Here is a 15,478-nt window from a genome sequence, read left to right on the forward strand (position 1 = left end):
TCAATCAACTCAGAGTAGGTTCACTCAGAGTTAAGCACGTGCACCACCACTATAAAAAGGCAGCATGAATGGAGCAATGATACTATGATTCACCATGGTAACAACCACAAACAAACTGGTCGGCGGAAATACTCATTTGCACATACAGCGAGTTTGAACAAATATTTCGTTAAAAAAGCAACACAGTGGGTGCTGCAAAAGAGAGAGAATTTGCGTGGGAGAAAATTGCTGCAAGAGTAAATGCGTAAGTTCCAATATAGTGTACTGGTGAAATGGTATTGAACCTATAATGTATTTCATTTAGGTGCAATACTGTGGGCGAAAAAGTCCTAGGCCTACTAATCCCATTCTGAGGCTGCAGCACCACCATTAACATAATTATAATTCATAATGTTTTATTTCAAAGGGTTTACATCATTCACCTGCAATCCTGTGGAACTCCTTTTTACTGGTTTGTGTCCAGGGAACACTACAAAAACGTTTAAAAAACGTTGCAGAGCAAGTCACATTCTTCTGACGGGGCTTTGCTATACAGTGGCTTTAATAATATGCTCCGCATCACCAATGTTGTAAAGAAAACTGGAGTTTGCAAAAAAAACATAATGTGACACAAAGAATCTGCTGGGATGTAAGAGCATGTCCACGATGGGTGACGTTCGTGATATGAGGATGGATAAGGTTATGTAGGCTACATAACTGATAGACTGGGAAGAAAATCGATACCGCTCAAATAGGTAGGCTAGTATCTGGAAATGAAAATGTATCTATAGTCAGGGCCTCAATATCATCTCCCGATGTATGTTTAAATCCCTGCAAAGTAATACAGCTTCTTCATCAACGGGATCGTCGACAAAAGGAAATGCCATGTGTTGTGAAAAAAAAACGTTTTATAGTCTGCCTAACACAGTTAATAAACCAACCCTGTTTTTTTATTCATGCAGATAACAAACTGTGCTAAAATGCACCTGATACAGACTGAATGAATGAATGAGGAAATGAAAGAGCGCTGTGTCAGAGGGAGGAGACTGAGAGAAACTCAAGGTTTATTGAAGAAAACCTGCTCCCGACCAGGGAGCAGTCTCAGTTACCATAGTAACTGACTCTGAGGTTGTTACCTCTCTTTATGAAACGGGTTGGAGTTACCCCTCTCTCTCAGGTTTGATTAACCTCCCTTTCTGAAACAGAAAACGCAGAGTTTCCCTCATCTAAGGGTTAAAAAACTCAGAGTTTTCACTAAACCTGCTTTCTGAAACGGACCCCAGCTATGACATGCTTGGTAGAAACTAGAATTTCTGACTTTTCCGAAGACATTGAATGCAGCTCAATAGGAAAACACATCAGTAAAACTTCTCGTTTTACTGTAACATTGTCAAAATAGTCACCAACGCTTTGGTATTTATTTATTTATTTGAAACTGTATATATAATTGTATCTGCGGTGAGTGTTACCCTCCGTATAAATCAGCAGAGGGCAGTATCTGTGGTTTGGATCAAATAGGGTTCAGTTATAATCACAGTGGGAGCTCTTATTCTTTGTTGCCATTTGCTGGCATACCGGGGCTGCGTGCCCCTGTTGGGGCTGTAGTTGTTAGAAGTGGGCAGCAGCATCCCGGTGTCCCTGATTAGGCTGGCTGGTGTTGGATGCCAGGATGTGGTCGAATGGTCTTGGTGGTGTAGGCTGCTGGAACTGATGTATTGCTGAAGCTTTGGTGATTTTTGTTCTTGTTGATGATCCTTTTTGTTGTTCTGATGCTTTTCTTTTTGCTTTCTTAGAGCTGGAGAATGTAAATGAACTGTCTCTATAACGGGCCTCTGCTGTTGCGGGTAGGGTTGGGTACCGAAACCAGGTGCTAATATGGCACCGGTGCCTAAACGACGATTTCGGTGCCTCATTTCGGTGCCAATAAAATGCCTGCGCTTCTCTCTGATGCTCCGAAACGGACGTACAGGCAACAGAAGCATCGCTGCACATGACGCTACACTACACAGGTAACGTTAGCCTACCATTAGCTAGTAGCTGGATTAAACATGGTTAAAATGCTGACAGCTAACATTAAATGGTGTAAAGTGTGACTGTATTTCACTGTAGAGGATTCGAACACCGGGACGTAACAGTCTGCAGCTGCCATTTTGTGCTTTTAAAAAAAAAAATGGCTAGTTAACTTATGTGTAAGTTTCCCTCATTCATGTGTTGAGCGCCAACTCAAGGAGCCATGAAGGAGCGATGTTAGGAGCAGCGAAATCTAGCGCCTTATTTTATTAATTAAAATATCGATATTTTGCACCAGTGTATCGATTCTCGTATCGCACAAAGAAGGACAACGATATATTTTTGTATCAATATTTTGTCCCACCCCTAATCTGTACCCTATTAGGTCAACAATTCATAGACAGTGACTTTTTTCTTTTAGTATAGTCTAAAATACAAATGTGTGTGATTTTATATTGCATTGACTGGCTATTTATTTGCACCTGTTAACCTTAAAAAAAAATTTTTTTTTTTCTCTTTTGTCTTTTGTATTTTAATTCAACTTGTCTCATGTGAGGCAGTTTTGTGTATGGAAGTTTCAAATAAAAGAAGAAAATAATCAAATAGTACAGTATCGTTATTTTAAACCACTTCTAAATTGAATTTACAGAAAAATGACTGTATTGTCGCTACCGTGGTATAACATTTTATATACCGTGATAGAAGATTTTGGCCCCTACAGTAAAATAACAAAGTATGTGAGAGCTGCTAGAGCAGGTGAGCAGCACATAATGCCATCTTAGATTTCAAACATTCACCACCCTCATGAACATAAATACACAGTAGTTCACCTGGTAGATATATATAGCCAAAGTAGCACAGTAGGCAAAGCGGTCTCCACTAGCAGCACACACATCTTTATTCCAGGGCTGACAGCCTGCTGCCAGCAAGCCCACCTGCTTCACCTTGGCCATTATCACCTAGAGACACACAAACACATGCAGACGCTAATTATGTTATATTTAGGAAATTTTACAAATCCAAAGATTAATCTTTTGCACAGCTTTATATGTTCTGTGTATTAATATATTCTGTTTAATGTTCATTAGGTGGCTACAACTTTGTAGACAAACAAGCATTGATCTCAGATGTAAATGTATAAATGAATGGCAGTAGTAAGCAATTGTTTTGCAAATAACTTATTACTAATAACTGAACTTCCTTTCTTATGGATCGATGGAACTACAGTATACAGTTCTATTAATACCAGAGTAACACAACATGCTTACATACTAGGTAGATCCACAGGTTGAAGAAGATAAGATGATTAAAGAGACAGAGACATGTAGAGAGGATTAAATTAATCTGTGCTGTGATTGGCTAAAACTACTGCGTATTCACTGAGTGAATACTGTTCCTGTGAGGAACTGACTAGTGACTCAACATACAGTATGTCTGAATGGTGGGACTGTACGCATTGTAGCAACTACATCCTCAAACCAAGAAAAGACTCTTTTTCTTATGTATTAGTAATCCACAAAAGGATCTTTGTTTAACCAATTCCTTTGTATCTGCAGGGTGTTTCTGAAACGCATCTTCACTAAAGATGCTCTTAGAAATGATAATAGATTAGTATCTCCTACCCACCCACAGAAATGTAAGAGCAGCATAAGTCTATGAACCTGCAGCAAGAACTGTGACCTGTCTGGCGTACTTGGTATATTTGTTAAATCCATTTAATTTTTTTGACTTTTATAAAAAAAAAAAAATGTTTTGTTATGCTACAAAAACATTTTTTTGTTATGCTACAAGTGGACCCTTCTGGACATCCCATAATTAAAATGTACCTATGTTTGTCAACAAGCTAATGTCTTTGAAACCTCTACCTGGTTTATGTTATGTTAATTTCCGAATGTGCAAAAGCCACTGTTATTTTTCCTTTTTTGTAGGGTAGGATTTAGTTCCTCTTCTCTGCTAGATAATTTAGTTATGGTGTCCAAGAGACGTTGTGTTAACTTGATAATGCTGTGTCAACACCTGTATTATATTAATATCGTTTCTATATAGGAAGTTTTTAGGAATTGTCATCACTTGATTTGAGGCTGAAGAGAGTATATTAAGCTATATCTTTGCAATAAATTGTGTGATGATTCTAAGAATATCAATAAATATTTCTACTACTAATTTTTTCATTATGTTGTGTTCCTATTGTACTGAAGGTTAAATTAGACAAGTTTCTTTAAATACAATTTGTCCATTCACCATGGACAGCAGCATTTAACCTGAGTATGAAATTGCTCTGACTGCTGTTTTAAAGGGGTGATAGAATGATTATATAGGGTATTTCACATTGTTCCAATAGGGTATGTAACATTGGTTGGGCTGAAAATTGCTCGAATGCTAATTTATTGGTCCTTAACATAGACAGTATATAAAATGGACCAACAGATCCCGTTGCTCTGGACGGAGACCAGTGAAGGCCATTAGAAGCACTTTTCCAGTGATGGCTGATGCGCAGCCTCCAACTGAGAGAGACGATGTAAATGTGCCATGAGCAACGTGTCTGAAAGTTGTAAGTCTTCTGGTAGCTGTGCCAAGAGAAATCTCAATCATTCCGAATATTGCAGAGACGGAGAGCGTAGGTATATGTAAGGAGATAACATAGGCACAGGCTAATTATTGCTAACTAAAAATGCTAGTTAACATTAGTAATTACACTTAAACAGCTAATGTGAGACAAAACTGCCTGCGCGCTTCTCCTTTTATACATTGTCGTGTTTCTTTAGAAATAAACAATGGACAAATAGAGTCTTTAAACGCTTCAGATGTAAAGTTATTCGCTGTCAAAGTGGCGCCAAAATGAATGGCAGTCAATGGAATGCTAACGGGAGGTGATGGCTTATTAGCATCAAAATGGCGCCATAGGAGGTTCGCGGTCCGAGGAGAAGCTTACCCCCTTGGTCCTTAACTACCCTGTGAATATGGCCCTATTTGTAACAAGAGCTTTTCTTCCAAATATGGTATGCTCATGAATATTTAGATGAGCTGCGCGCTGATTGGTTTGAGCGAACCACATACACATCCATTGGAGACTAGACAGCAGGTCTCATATTTCAGACACTGCAAAGTTATACATTGTTTGTCTGCTATTTCGTTATTAAATTCACTTCTGAGACTTTTTTATGCGAGAAATCAACTATATAAAGCTCAAATATGGGCCGTTTTACGAAAATTGATGGCTAATTGCAAACTTGGTAAGACGTGTCGGACTTTAGGAGCTCCACACAGTCTAACGAAAAAACGGCAACCTCCATACCCAGTGAAAGTCACCGTTTCTCGGTTACTGGACTACCGGGGCTCGGGGTTCTGCGGAGCTCCACGGAGCTCCGCGGAGCTGGCTGGCTGCCAGCTGCCGGCATAACTAGAGTATATTTATAAAATTTGCAATTAGCCATCAATTTTCGTAAAACGGCCCATATTTGACCTCTACATAGGCTAGTTGATTTCTCGCATAAAAAAGTGTCAGAAGAGAATTTAGTAATTAAATAGCGGACTTCAGAAGACTAAGCTGACCTCAGGTCTGTGGTGTAGCCTATGCAAATGTTGGGGCGTGACAAAGACTAGGAGTTGAGATGCTTACATCAACTTTTAGCTTTGTTCAGATTCGCCCGTTTGCAGCGGCAGTTTCAAAATGTGAGATTTGCATAGTAAAGGGGTATCAATGTGATTTTGAGCTTCTATGTATGTCCTATTTAAAAAATGTGAAAATGAACTGCTACCTCCTCTGTCAGCTCTAGCCACTGAAAAGAAATAAGCAGAGAAATCAGGCCAATTACAAAAGCTGGTCAGTCTGACGTGGTGTTGCCTGAGCTCATTACTATTCATGAGCTCGCCCAGTTGCGCTGGGTAAAGGATGCTGATAGCCAGGCTCTCATTGGCTAGCTGTTAGCCAATCAGAGTCAAGCAGCTTAGCTCGTTGAGAACTGGCACAAATCGAGCTGAGTCTTCCTGCAGGCTTTCTATACCACACTAGAGTGGCTTGAAACAAGGTAACCAAGGCATTCTTTCCACAAAATTCTTTACAGAGTCCATCGTAGAACTTCAGACATTACCACAAAGTAATGAAATACGTGTGGCAGGGCACCTTTAAAGATGATGATGGTCAAAATATCGTGGTTGAGTTGGTCATGACATATTTTAGTAGTTGCAGATACAGTTGGGCATTAGAGGTAGTACCAAGTGTGTGTGTGTGTGTGTGTGTGTGTGTGTGTGTGTGTGTGTGTGTGTGTGTGTGTGTGTGTGTGTGTGTTAGAACAGTGGCAGATTTAGTAATTTGGGGGCCCAAGGCGAACACAGGCATGGGGCCCTGCCCATCTGTTGTTCTCCACCTTTTTCAATCCTTATTTATCTAAGAAAGTCCTACTTGTAACTTCTTCTTTTGACACAGCAATGATGTCTAGAACTGCATCTGTAAACCACAGCAAACATATTAACAGTTTAACAAATGCACTCACTATAAAATCTTTTCATAAGCAATATGATCTCTGTACAAAAAGAATGTACTTCATTGCCCATTAACATGACAGATCTTCCATGTCATTGGTTGTCATTAATTACCTTGGTTTTCCAGCAGAATCTCTGATAGAGGTTGATGATGGGCCTCTGTCTTCTATCTTGTTATACTAAAGTGAGAAGATACCACACAAGACTATAGAAGGTCAATTATGGAGTTGCAAAAATAACAAAATACACTGTTAAAATTATTACAATTTCTCTTTTTCCCCCATCTTTCTTTTCCTTTCCTCCTCTTCATCCCTGTTTTCTTTCTCTCCTTTGAAAGTTTTTATTTTCATGTCTTCCTTTTCCTCTCCTCTTCATCCCTGTTTTCTCTTTCTCTCCCTTGAATGTTTTTATTTTCATGTTTATCTCTTCTCCTTTGTCTCTGTTTTCTTTTCATTGTGTATGGCTGGGAGGCATAGTTTTTCTTTAGATCATAGTCATACTAAAGTCTATCTTATCTGTATCAGCATAGCTTGAGCAACCAGCAACAGGTAGCTCAAGCATGCTTGCGCTTTTTGCTGCTCTTTAACAACATTATTGTTGTTGTCAGTACCAGCTGGCATCGTGAAAAAGGTTGTTACCTTCAGCAGTTGTCACAGTAATGACCACTTGGCACTTTGATCAAGGAACGTGTTATGCTACAAGTGGACCTTTCTGGACATCCCATAATTTTTCCTACTTTCCTCCCGTTTCTTCCTTTTTTCAGAACATCTTGGTTAGCTTTGCTTCATTTCTGCAGGCACCTCTCTTACTGAACAGTCTCTGTTTATACCTGAATCACATCCGTAAATGTGCTCATAGAATGTCCATTGTAGTGGGGACTTTGCATTTAGGCATATGGATTTTTAGAAGGATATGATTAATTATTGAAGAGAAAAAATAAGTTTGCTAGCTAAACAACAACAATTAGATGGATAGCAATAAAATGTTGTGCGGACATTCCCTGATAATAAATCCTAATGACTTTGGTAATACCAGTGGCGGATCTAGAAAATTTTACATGGGGTGGCAAAGGGGTAGTGAGAGATCTTGGCAGGGTGGTAGGGGAAGACGGTACATGGGAACCCCCATATGTGAACACACTGCTATGCCCTACTATGCCCTGCAACAACCTGCTAGGCCCTGAACTGCTACAACTATTATTTCTAGTCATAGTTCCATTATCTTTGGTGTTACTATAATTGCCACTGTTCATCATACCAACTGCTATAATTATTATGAATCATAATTCTCTATATCTGTATATCTGTATCCATCTCTGTGTCCCAACCAGGGACGGACTGGGACCAAAAATCGGCACTGGCATTTTGGCCCAGACCGGCCCACCACATAAGATCACAAATACCACCCATCCTTGCGCTCCTGAATATGCATAACAACTCCTACTCCTTAAAACTACTAATGCCATGTAATGAATAAGCAAGAATCAGTGAGAGTTGACAAATTAAATACTTCAAAAAAGTGCCATTTATTAATACAATAAAACGGTATACTACTCATCAGTGTTGGGCAAGTTACTTTCAAAAAACAATTATTATTTTTTTAAGATTAATTTTTGGGCATTTTTAGGCCTTTATTGACAGGACAGCTGAAGAAATGAAAGGGGAGAGAGGGGGAAATGACATGCAAAGGGCCGCTGGTCGGAGTCAAACCTGGGCCCTCTGCGTTGAGGAGTAAAGGTCTCCATATGGGTGCCCACTCTACCAACTGAGCTATCCGGACACCCCCAAAATACATTATTGATTACTAGTTACTGTCATTTGAGAGTGATATATTATAATATTACTGTCTCTGAATTGTAATGCTTTACACTACTTTTGCGTTACTTTTGTGTTACTTTCACCAAAATAAAAGCGGAAGTATGACTTGGCAGGTAGCTTGTGAATTTCACTACGGGATCAATAAAGTCTCATGCGCTCCTGAATATGCATAACAACGCTGCTCCTGAATATGCATAACAACTCCTACTCCTTAAAACTACTAATGCCATGTAATGAATAAGCAAGAATCAGTGAGAGTTGACAAATTAAATACTTCAAAAAAGTGCCATTTATTAATACAATAAAACGGTATACTACTCATCAGTGTTGGGCAAGTTACTTTCAAAAAACAATTATTATTTTTTTAAGATTAATTTTTGGGCATTTTTAGGCCTTTATTGACAGGACAGCTGAAGAAATGAAAGGGGAGAGAGGGGGAAATGACATGCAAAGGGCCGCTGGTCGGAGTCAAACCTGGGCCCTCTGCGTTGAGGAGTAAAGGTCTCCATATGGGTGCCCACTCTACCAACTGAGCTATCCGGACACCCCCAAAATACATTATTGATTACTAGTTACTGTCATTTGAGAGTGATATATTATAATATTACTGTCTCTGAATTGTAATGCTTTACACTACTTTTGCGTTACTTTTGTGTTACTTTCACCAAAATAAAAGCGGAAGTATGACTTGGCAGGTAGCTTGTGAATTTCACTACGGGATCAATAAAGTCTCATCTTTATCCACTATATACATCACAATTTATTAATATTATTTTGTATTATTAATCTGAATCTGCAAAGTAACTAAAGCTATAAAATAAATAGTTAAGTAAATCGTACAATAGTCTACTTGACTCTGAATTGTGGTGGACTAGAAGTAGGAGAAAATGAAAATACTCCACCTTACAATTGAATCAAAGTAGCTTACGGTATAGTTACTTTCCACCGCTGATAAAATGTAATGATATTATGACATGTTGTTATCTGTCAGTTGCTCGGGCCCATTGCTGTCGGCACTGACAGGACACAGATGTCCCTAGCCTACAGTCTCTGGTTCTGGCTCTGAACACGGGAACAGTGACGGGACAGCTTGCTTCAACGCAGCATAAACAACTCCGGAAAATAATGTCCATGTCGCAAATGTATCTGTAGTGGCTATTTGTCCTCAGATTGAACAAAACAAACTTAAAAACTCAAAGTCAAACAGCCACTGAGGCACCGAAGGAGTGAATCTTACGCAGAGGTAAAAAATGTTCATTGTCCAAGCAGAGATGGCAATTTTGTGAGGTTTATTTCTCCAATTTCTCAGCAAACAAACATTACACACAAAGGAGCAATGGAGTCTCTAGGCTCTGGTAAAAAACCATCAGCCCTCCCCGGTGTCTACCTCCCACATACCTGACCACCCATATATGTAGACTTCACCTATGGCTAAGGCTGCTTGATACTTTCAAAACAAAAGCTCTAACAGATACTTAAGCTAACCAAAATAAAATACTAATGATATCAACAAGCTTATGTAGCTGTATGATTAAGGCAAAACACAGAAATTAAATAAATAAATATTTAACTATTAAATATAACAAAACAATGAATAACTCCAATAATAACAAAACAATGAATAGCTCCAACAGTATCCATCTCTGCAGTCATTTCAACCACTGAATCCAGCAACAGGAAATAACACTCGCGGACTCTTTTTTTCTGTGCTGAAATGTTTTGCGGTGTTGGTGAATTCTTAAAAGAAAAAAAAACGCCACTAAATGTTGGGTTAAAATGCTTTGTAACTTGCGTTACTGAGATTGTAACGGGTATAATATTACCAACATTTTATTAGTAATTAATTATTAGTAATTTTTGCGTTGGAGCAAAAAGGAATACATTACTGTAATTGCGTTACTTTTGTAACGCGTTACTCCCATCACTGGTTGTCAGTCCCTCCAGGATTTCGCGGCCTTTTTTTGAGATTGTTGCGACCCAAAATGCCTGATTTTGCGGGAGCTTTTGTAAAAAAAATGCGATAAAAGTTGCAGTGTCTTTTGTATGTTTGTTGCAATGAAGTTGCGGGAGACAGTGAAAGCTAAAAATAATAATTTATTGAATGAATCAAATTTGAACATATGTGTCAGTGGCTTGTTGATGACACACATATGGAATGCTGTTTTATTCAATATTAAATAAATGACTAATACATAAATAAATGAATAAATACATAAATACATGAATAAATAAATAAATATGCCTTTGAAATACATCATGAAATAAGTAAATGAGGCAATAAATACATAAATAATTAAATAAATGTAAATAGTCATATATATAAATAAATTAATTAGCTAAATAAATATATTAAAAAAGTCCACTTTATTTATTTCAAGAGCCTTTTATTTTTTAAATCCACATTTATTTATTTCCGTGGACTTTTATTTCCTAATGCCACATTTATTGATTTCCCGCTCTATTTATTTCCAGTTCTTATATGCAAATCAGGGGGCGTGGCTATCTCTCACATTCACAACAGAGCCGTGGGCAAAAAAAGGCTGGTGAAGTGAGAGTGCACCATGACCGGCAGCTCGCGGTGCTCTGTACCCGGGGCACAGTCACCTGTTCTGGGGTAACTGAACCACCAACTAGCGCTGACCTGACGGAGCAACACGACCGGCAGTTCGTGATGCTCTGTACCTAGCCCACAGTCACCTATTCTGGGGTAACTAGACCACCAGCTACCACTCAACTGACGGAGCACCACGACCGGAGGGGGGGGATGTTCGGACACACAGCACAGCAACACGATCCACACTAGCCCAACACAAGTAGCGCATTGAAACTGACTGCCAAGCTAACTTTTTGCTACAGCCAGCCAAACTGAGAAAAGGAAAGTCACTGACCTACCTTACAGGTTCCAGACAAGGCGAGCGGATGGTCCGAGTTTTAAACTGATTAGGTGTAATGTTTTCATAACCCAATGTGTACTTCCAGCTTTGGTTGCTCAGGACAGTAGGCTACACACAGCTACAGATTCAACCAAAACAAACAACTCCTCCCTTCCACAATACGTCTTTTTATTTTGGAATTTTTAATAGAGTACCGAAACGGCAGTTTTACAGGATCTAAACAATCTTTCGAAGTGGTAGACATGTGGCATCATTTTTAGCTACCTAATACATTGTGTTTTAATAATGTGTTTTACGAAGAACTGGAAATAAATACAGAGGGAAATCAATAAATGTGGCATTAGGAAATAAAAGTCTACGGAAATAAATAAAAGTGGATTTATGAAATAAAAGTCTCTTGAAATAAATAAACATGGACTTATGAAATAAAAGTACCATGAAATAATTAAAAGTAAAACCTTTAAACCTTTTTAACTAATCGATTCATTTATATATGGATATTTACATTTATTTAATTATTTATGTATTTGTTGCCTCATTTCTTTATTTCATGTATTTCAAAGGCATATTTATTTATTTATTCATGTTTTTATGTATTTATTCATTTATTTATGTATTTATTCATTTATTTAATATTGAATAAAATGGCATTCCATACACACATTCATACGGTTTGATAAAGTACTTATTGGACTTTAACTTATCATTGCACTTAAATAACGAGCATAGCTGTCCTCAATTTAGGTCATCGTGTACATCTCATCTCCGGTTTTTCCTGCATCCACCGTGTGTTTGTGTGTGTGTCTGTGTGTGTGTGTGTGTGTGTGTGTGTGTGTGTGTGTGTGTGTTTGTGTGTGCGTGCGTCAGTGCAGCCCCGCCCGCTGCAGAGAGCCGACAGGATTGAAACGGCAGCAGCTTTCAGTGACTTTAGAGTGAAAAATCGTTACAGCATACATTGATGTTAAAATGTATACAGGTTGGCAGGATGGTCTGAAATGTTTTGCACGGTCTTTCGCTGTACGTTTTGCTGGTAAATGTGAGATGTTCGAGTCACACACACGTCTCGTCTTCATATCAGAAACAAGTAAATGATCAACCCGTTCTCACTCCTGCTTGAATGCACGTGGGACTGCTAGGATTGGTTGAAGTCACAGGAAACTTCAGGTTATTTGTCAAATTTGCGGAAAAGTTGCAGTGATTGGTCAAAATTGTGAGTCGCACCAAATTCACAGTGATTGGTTGAATTTGCATGAATTGGCGCAATCGCGACATCGCGAAATCCTGGAGGGACTGTGTCGTGTTATCATCAACAGTTTGTCCACCACTTGTTTTTGGCTCAGTTTTATCAAGGGGCAAAGTGTTTTAAGGGGAGTTCTGCTTACTGCAGGTTCTACACTCACTCCCTCATCTCTGTCCCTCTCCTCCTGAGTCTCCTCCTCACTGTGCATGCCACTGCCGCCAACACCACCACCACTATCATCAGCCACGGGAGCTGATGAAGGTCCTGCTACTGCCGAAAACATGTCTGTCAATTTGACACATTTGGCAGCATCTGCCTGAAAGGCCTGTTTCTTTTTCCCACGCAGCTTCTCTGCAGCTCCTTTGCGTTTCTTCTCCATGATCTCTATCACTATTCTAGCCTGGCAGATGCACACTGAAACTAGCCTGACATCATCATACTCAGATTCTAGTCAGAATGTGAGTCTGAAACCGCTCCATTGGGCTGTGATTATGGGGCGTGTTTCACTCGAACAGGGAAAGAAAATTCCTCTGCACTCAGACTGTAGGTCTGTGGATAGACCTACAACCAATCAGAGCAACGGAATTCAACTCAACTGTCAACAGACGGGACTATGTTTCGTCTCCATAGCAACCACTCTTTGCACAATGCACTTCCGTCCTAACTCCCGACTTTTAGACATTTTTGAAGCGGGATATATAATTTGTTTCGTGTGTGTGGATAACGTTAGTGATAGTGACATGCTTGCTACAGTTGCATTTCTAGTGATGAATCTGCGAAAACACGTTTTATTTCTCTGATTCACGGCTTTGTTCTAACGCCACTGGGCGCTCTCTCTCTTCAGTCTCTCTCTATCTCTCTCCACCATATAACGCTACCATGCTTTCGGGCAGTTGATGAGGCTCCGCTCCGTCTAAAACTCTGCCATTTCGTAAAACTGTTTGTAACGTAGAAATAAAATGGATTATTGATAATTTTATTTCTATAGTTTTTAGCTGACTTTACCAGCTGACTTCTCTATTGGCCGTTGAAACAGGTAAAGTCTCTTACGTTCTAAAACCAGCCTCTGTGACTTGAACAGCTGAGTCGCAGCGACACTATAAGCTGTGTGTGTGTGTGTGTGTGTGTGAGAGAGACGTTACTGTTCGTTACTGTATCTGTCCATCATCGTATAAAGCCCGCCCTCACAATTTGATTGGTCCGAACAGCTCTTGTTCGAGCATAATTGCTCCACAACGGATCAAGTCCAGACCAAACTTCCCGACCTCGAATGTTGTGGGCGGGGCTAAGTTCTGCTGGCATCCAGGCTACACTGAAACTGCATGCAGGCAGAAATCCCAAAGAGGGTGCTGTTTAAAGATATGATTGGGCCAATCCAGTGTCAATTAAGAAAACAACCAATGGGCCGCTGAGCTACGTGTTTCATGGGCTGTGTCTATCAGGAAAAAAAAACCTAGCCTATGTGATATTTTAGAAGTGTTTTGGGCCAGCAGCACAGTGTCAATTGAAAAAACAATGGGCCACCGATCTAGGCCTACCACTTTATGGGCCAGTACATGGGCCGGACAAAAACAAAAAGTGTCGGCGGTCGGCCCAAAAAGCATGTTGGCCCACCGGCAGCGGCATATGGCTTCCACCAAGAGCCTTGGGTCTGTCTGAGGTTTCTGCCCAAAAGGAAGTTTTTCCTCGCCACTGTCAGACCAAATGCTTGCTCTTGGGGGAATTGTTGGGTCTTTGTAAATTATAGAGTGTGGTCTAGACCTACTCTATCTGTAAAGTGTCTTGAGAAGAGTGAACTCTTGTTACGATTTGATACTATAAATAAAATTGAATTTAGCTGAAATTGAATTAAATAGCTTGATCATATTTACTGATACAGACAAATAGAATAGAAAATAGAACAGAATGTGTCTTATTTTATCAGTAATTATGATCAAACAAATGCTATGATAGAGAAACTGTAAAACATAATTAGATAATATATGTATATATGTAAATCTTTACATATCTAACCCTATAACATATACAACAGAATGGAAATAGCCAAAAACTGAAAACATGTCAATTTACTGAGTTATATGACATGTTATGCTACTGTACTGCAATTTATATGGAAGGAGAATAAAAACACACCATATGGTCCAGGGGTAACTGCAGGCCTCTTCCTCCCTGTCATCTTCATCTACCTCCTCCTGATCACTCTCTGCCTCTGTCCCCCTATCTGAATCTGCAGCCTCCTCTTCATCCCTCACAGTCAATTCTCCCTTTCCCTTTTCTCTTTCACTTATTTCTGCATCTCCTTCTTTGGTCTTCTCCTGCTCTAACCCGCCTGGTCTCTCCAGTTTACTGCCTTCTCCTTCTTCATTTCCCTCCTTCTTTTCCTCCTGTGCACCAAGGTTATTATAGTTTTGCTTTTTTCATTAGTTTTTATTTTTATTTTGTTTTGACTTTTTGTTTTCAAATTCAGTTTAGTTTTAATTAGTTTTTAAAGCGGGTTTGCTAGTTTAGTTTAGTTTTATTTTTTTGAAAATACTTTTTTGAAAATACTTTTTTTTTATTAGTTTTAATGTTAGTTTTAGTCTTTTTGTAATATGGGTTATTTGTCAGAGGCAAGATTCAAAAAGGTCAGAAAAAGTATTGTGTAATAATAACTCAACAAAAACATCATATAATTTTAGAAATATGTATTCACAATGTATTCAACAATAACACCAGTACATACAATGTACATATGATGAGCACAAATATGTAAACAGTCTACACAAGACGCTGCAGTAAGTGCAAAATGTGTAAGTGACGTGTTCCAGGAAAAAAACTAAATAGCCAATAGACTAAAGAAAACATACTGTACATGAACAGGTGTTTTGAACTTTGGTTCGAGTAAAGTGGCGAACTTTTTGAAGTCAATCGGCTCACACAGTTGTGTAGACATCCCAGTATCAATACACATATTAACCCACGTTTCCTCCTGCTTTTGGTGTTCCTGCGTATTTACTAACCAGAAGCTATGGGGCCGCCGGTGAAAGTCTTCCTGTAGTGTTGTCTCCGTCATGCTG

The 15,478-nt window shown here is 39.1% G+C and overlaps 1 protein-coding gene and 1 long non-coding RNA gene across 3 annotated transcripts in view; one reads left to right on the forward strand and one right to left on the reverse strand.

Moving 5' to 3' along the window:
* The window catches only part of wdr17 (WD repeat domain 17), a 184,189-nt gene that overhangs the window by 158,137 nt on the left and 10,574 nt on the right, over window positions 1-15,478 (reverse strand). For both annotated transcript variants that reach the window (XM_031313083.2, XM_031313082.2), the window contains exon 2: window positions 2,820-2,948. In XM_031313083.2, the coding sequence (XP_031168943.1) occupies window positions 2,820-2,942 (123 nt within the window). In that variant the 5' untranslated portion in view covers window positions 2,943-2,948. The remainder of the gene's footprint in view (window positions 1-2,819; window positions 2,949-15,478) is intronic.
* Window positions 1,329-14,808, forward strand: LOC116059823. The gene is made up of 3 exons (XR_004107385.2): window positions 1,329-1,340; window positions 11,417-11,418; window positions 14,497-14,808. It is a non-coding gene; the product is annotated as an uncharacterized LOC116059823 (long non-coding RNA).

Source organism: Sander lucioperca, chromosome 4 (assembly GCF_008315115.2).
Source record: "Sander lucioperca isolate FBNREF2018 chromosome 4, SLUC_FBN_1.2, whole genome shotgun sequence".
NCBI lineage: Eukaryota > Metazoa > Chordata > Actinopteri > Perciformes > Percidae > Sander > Sander lucioperca.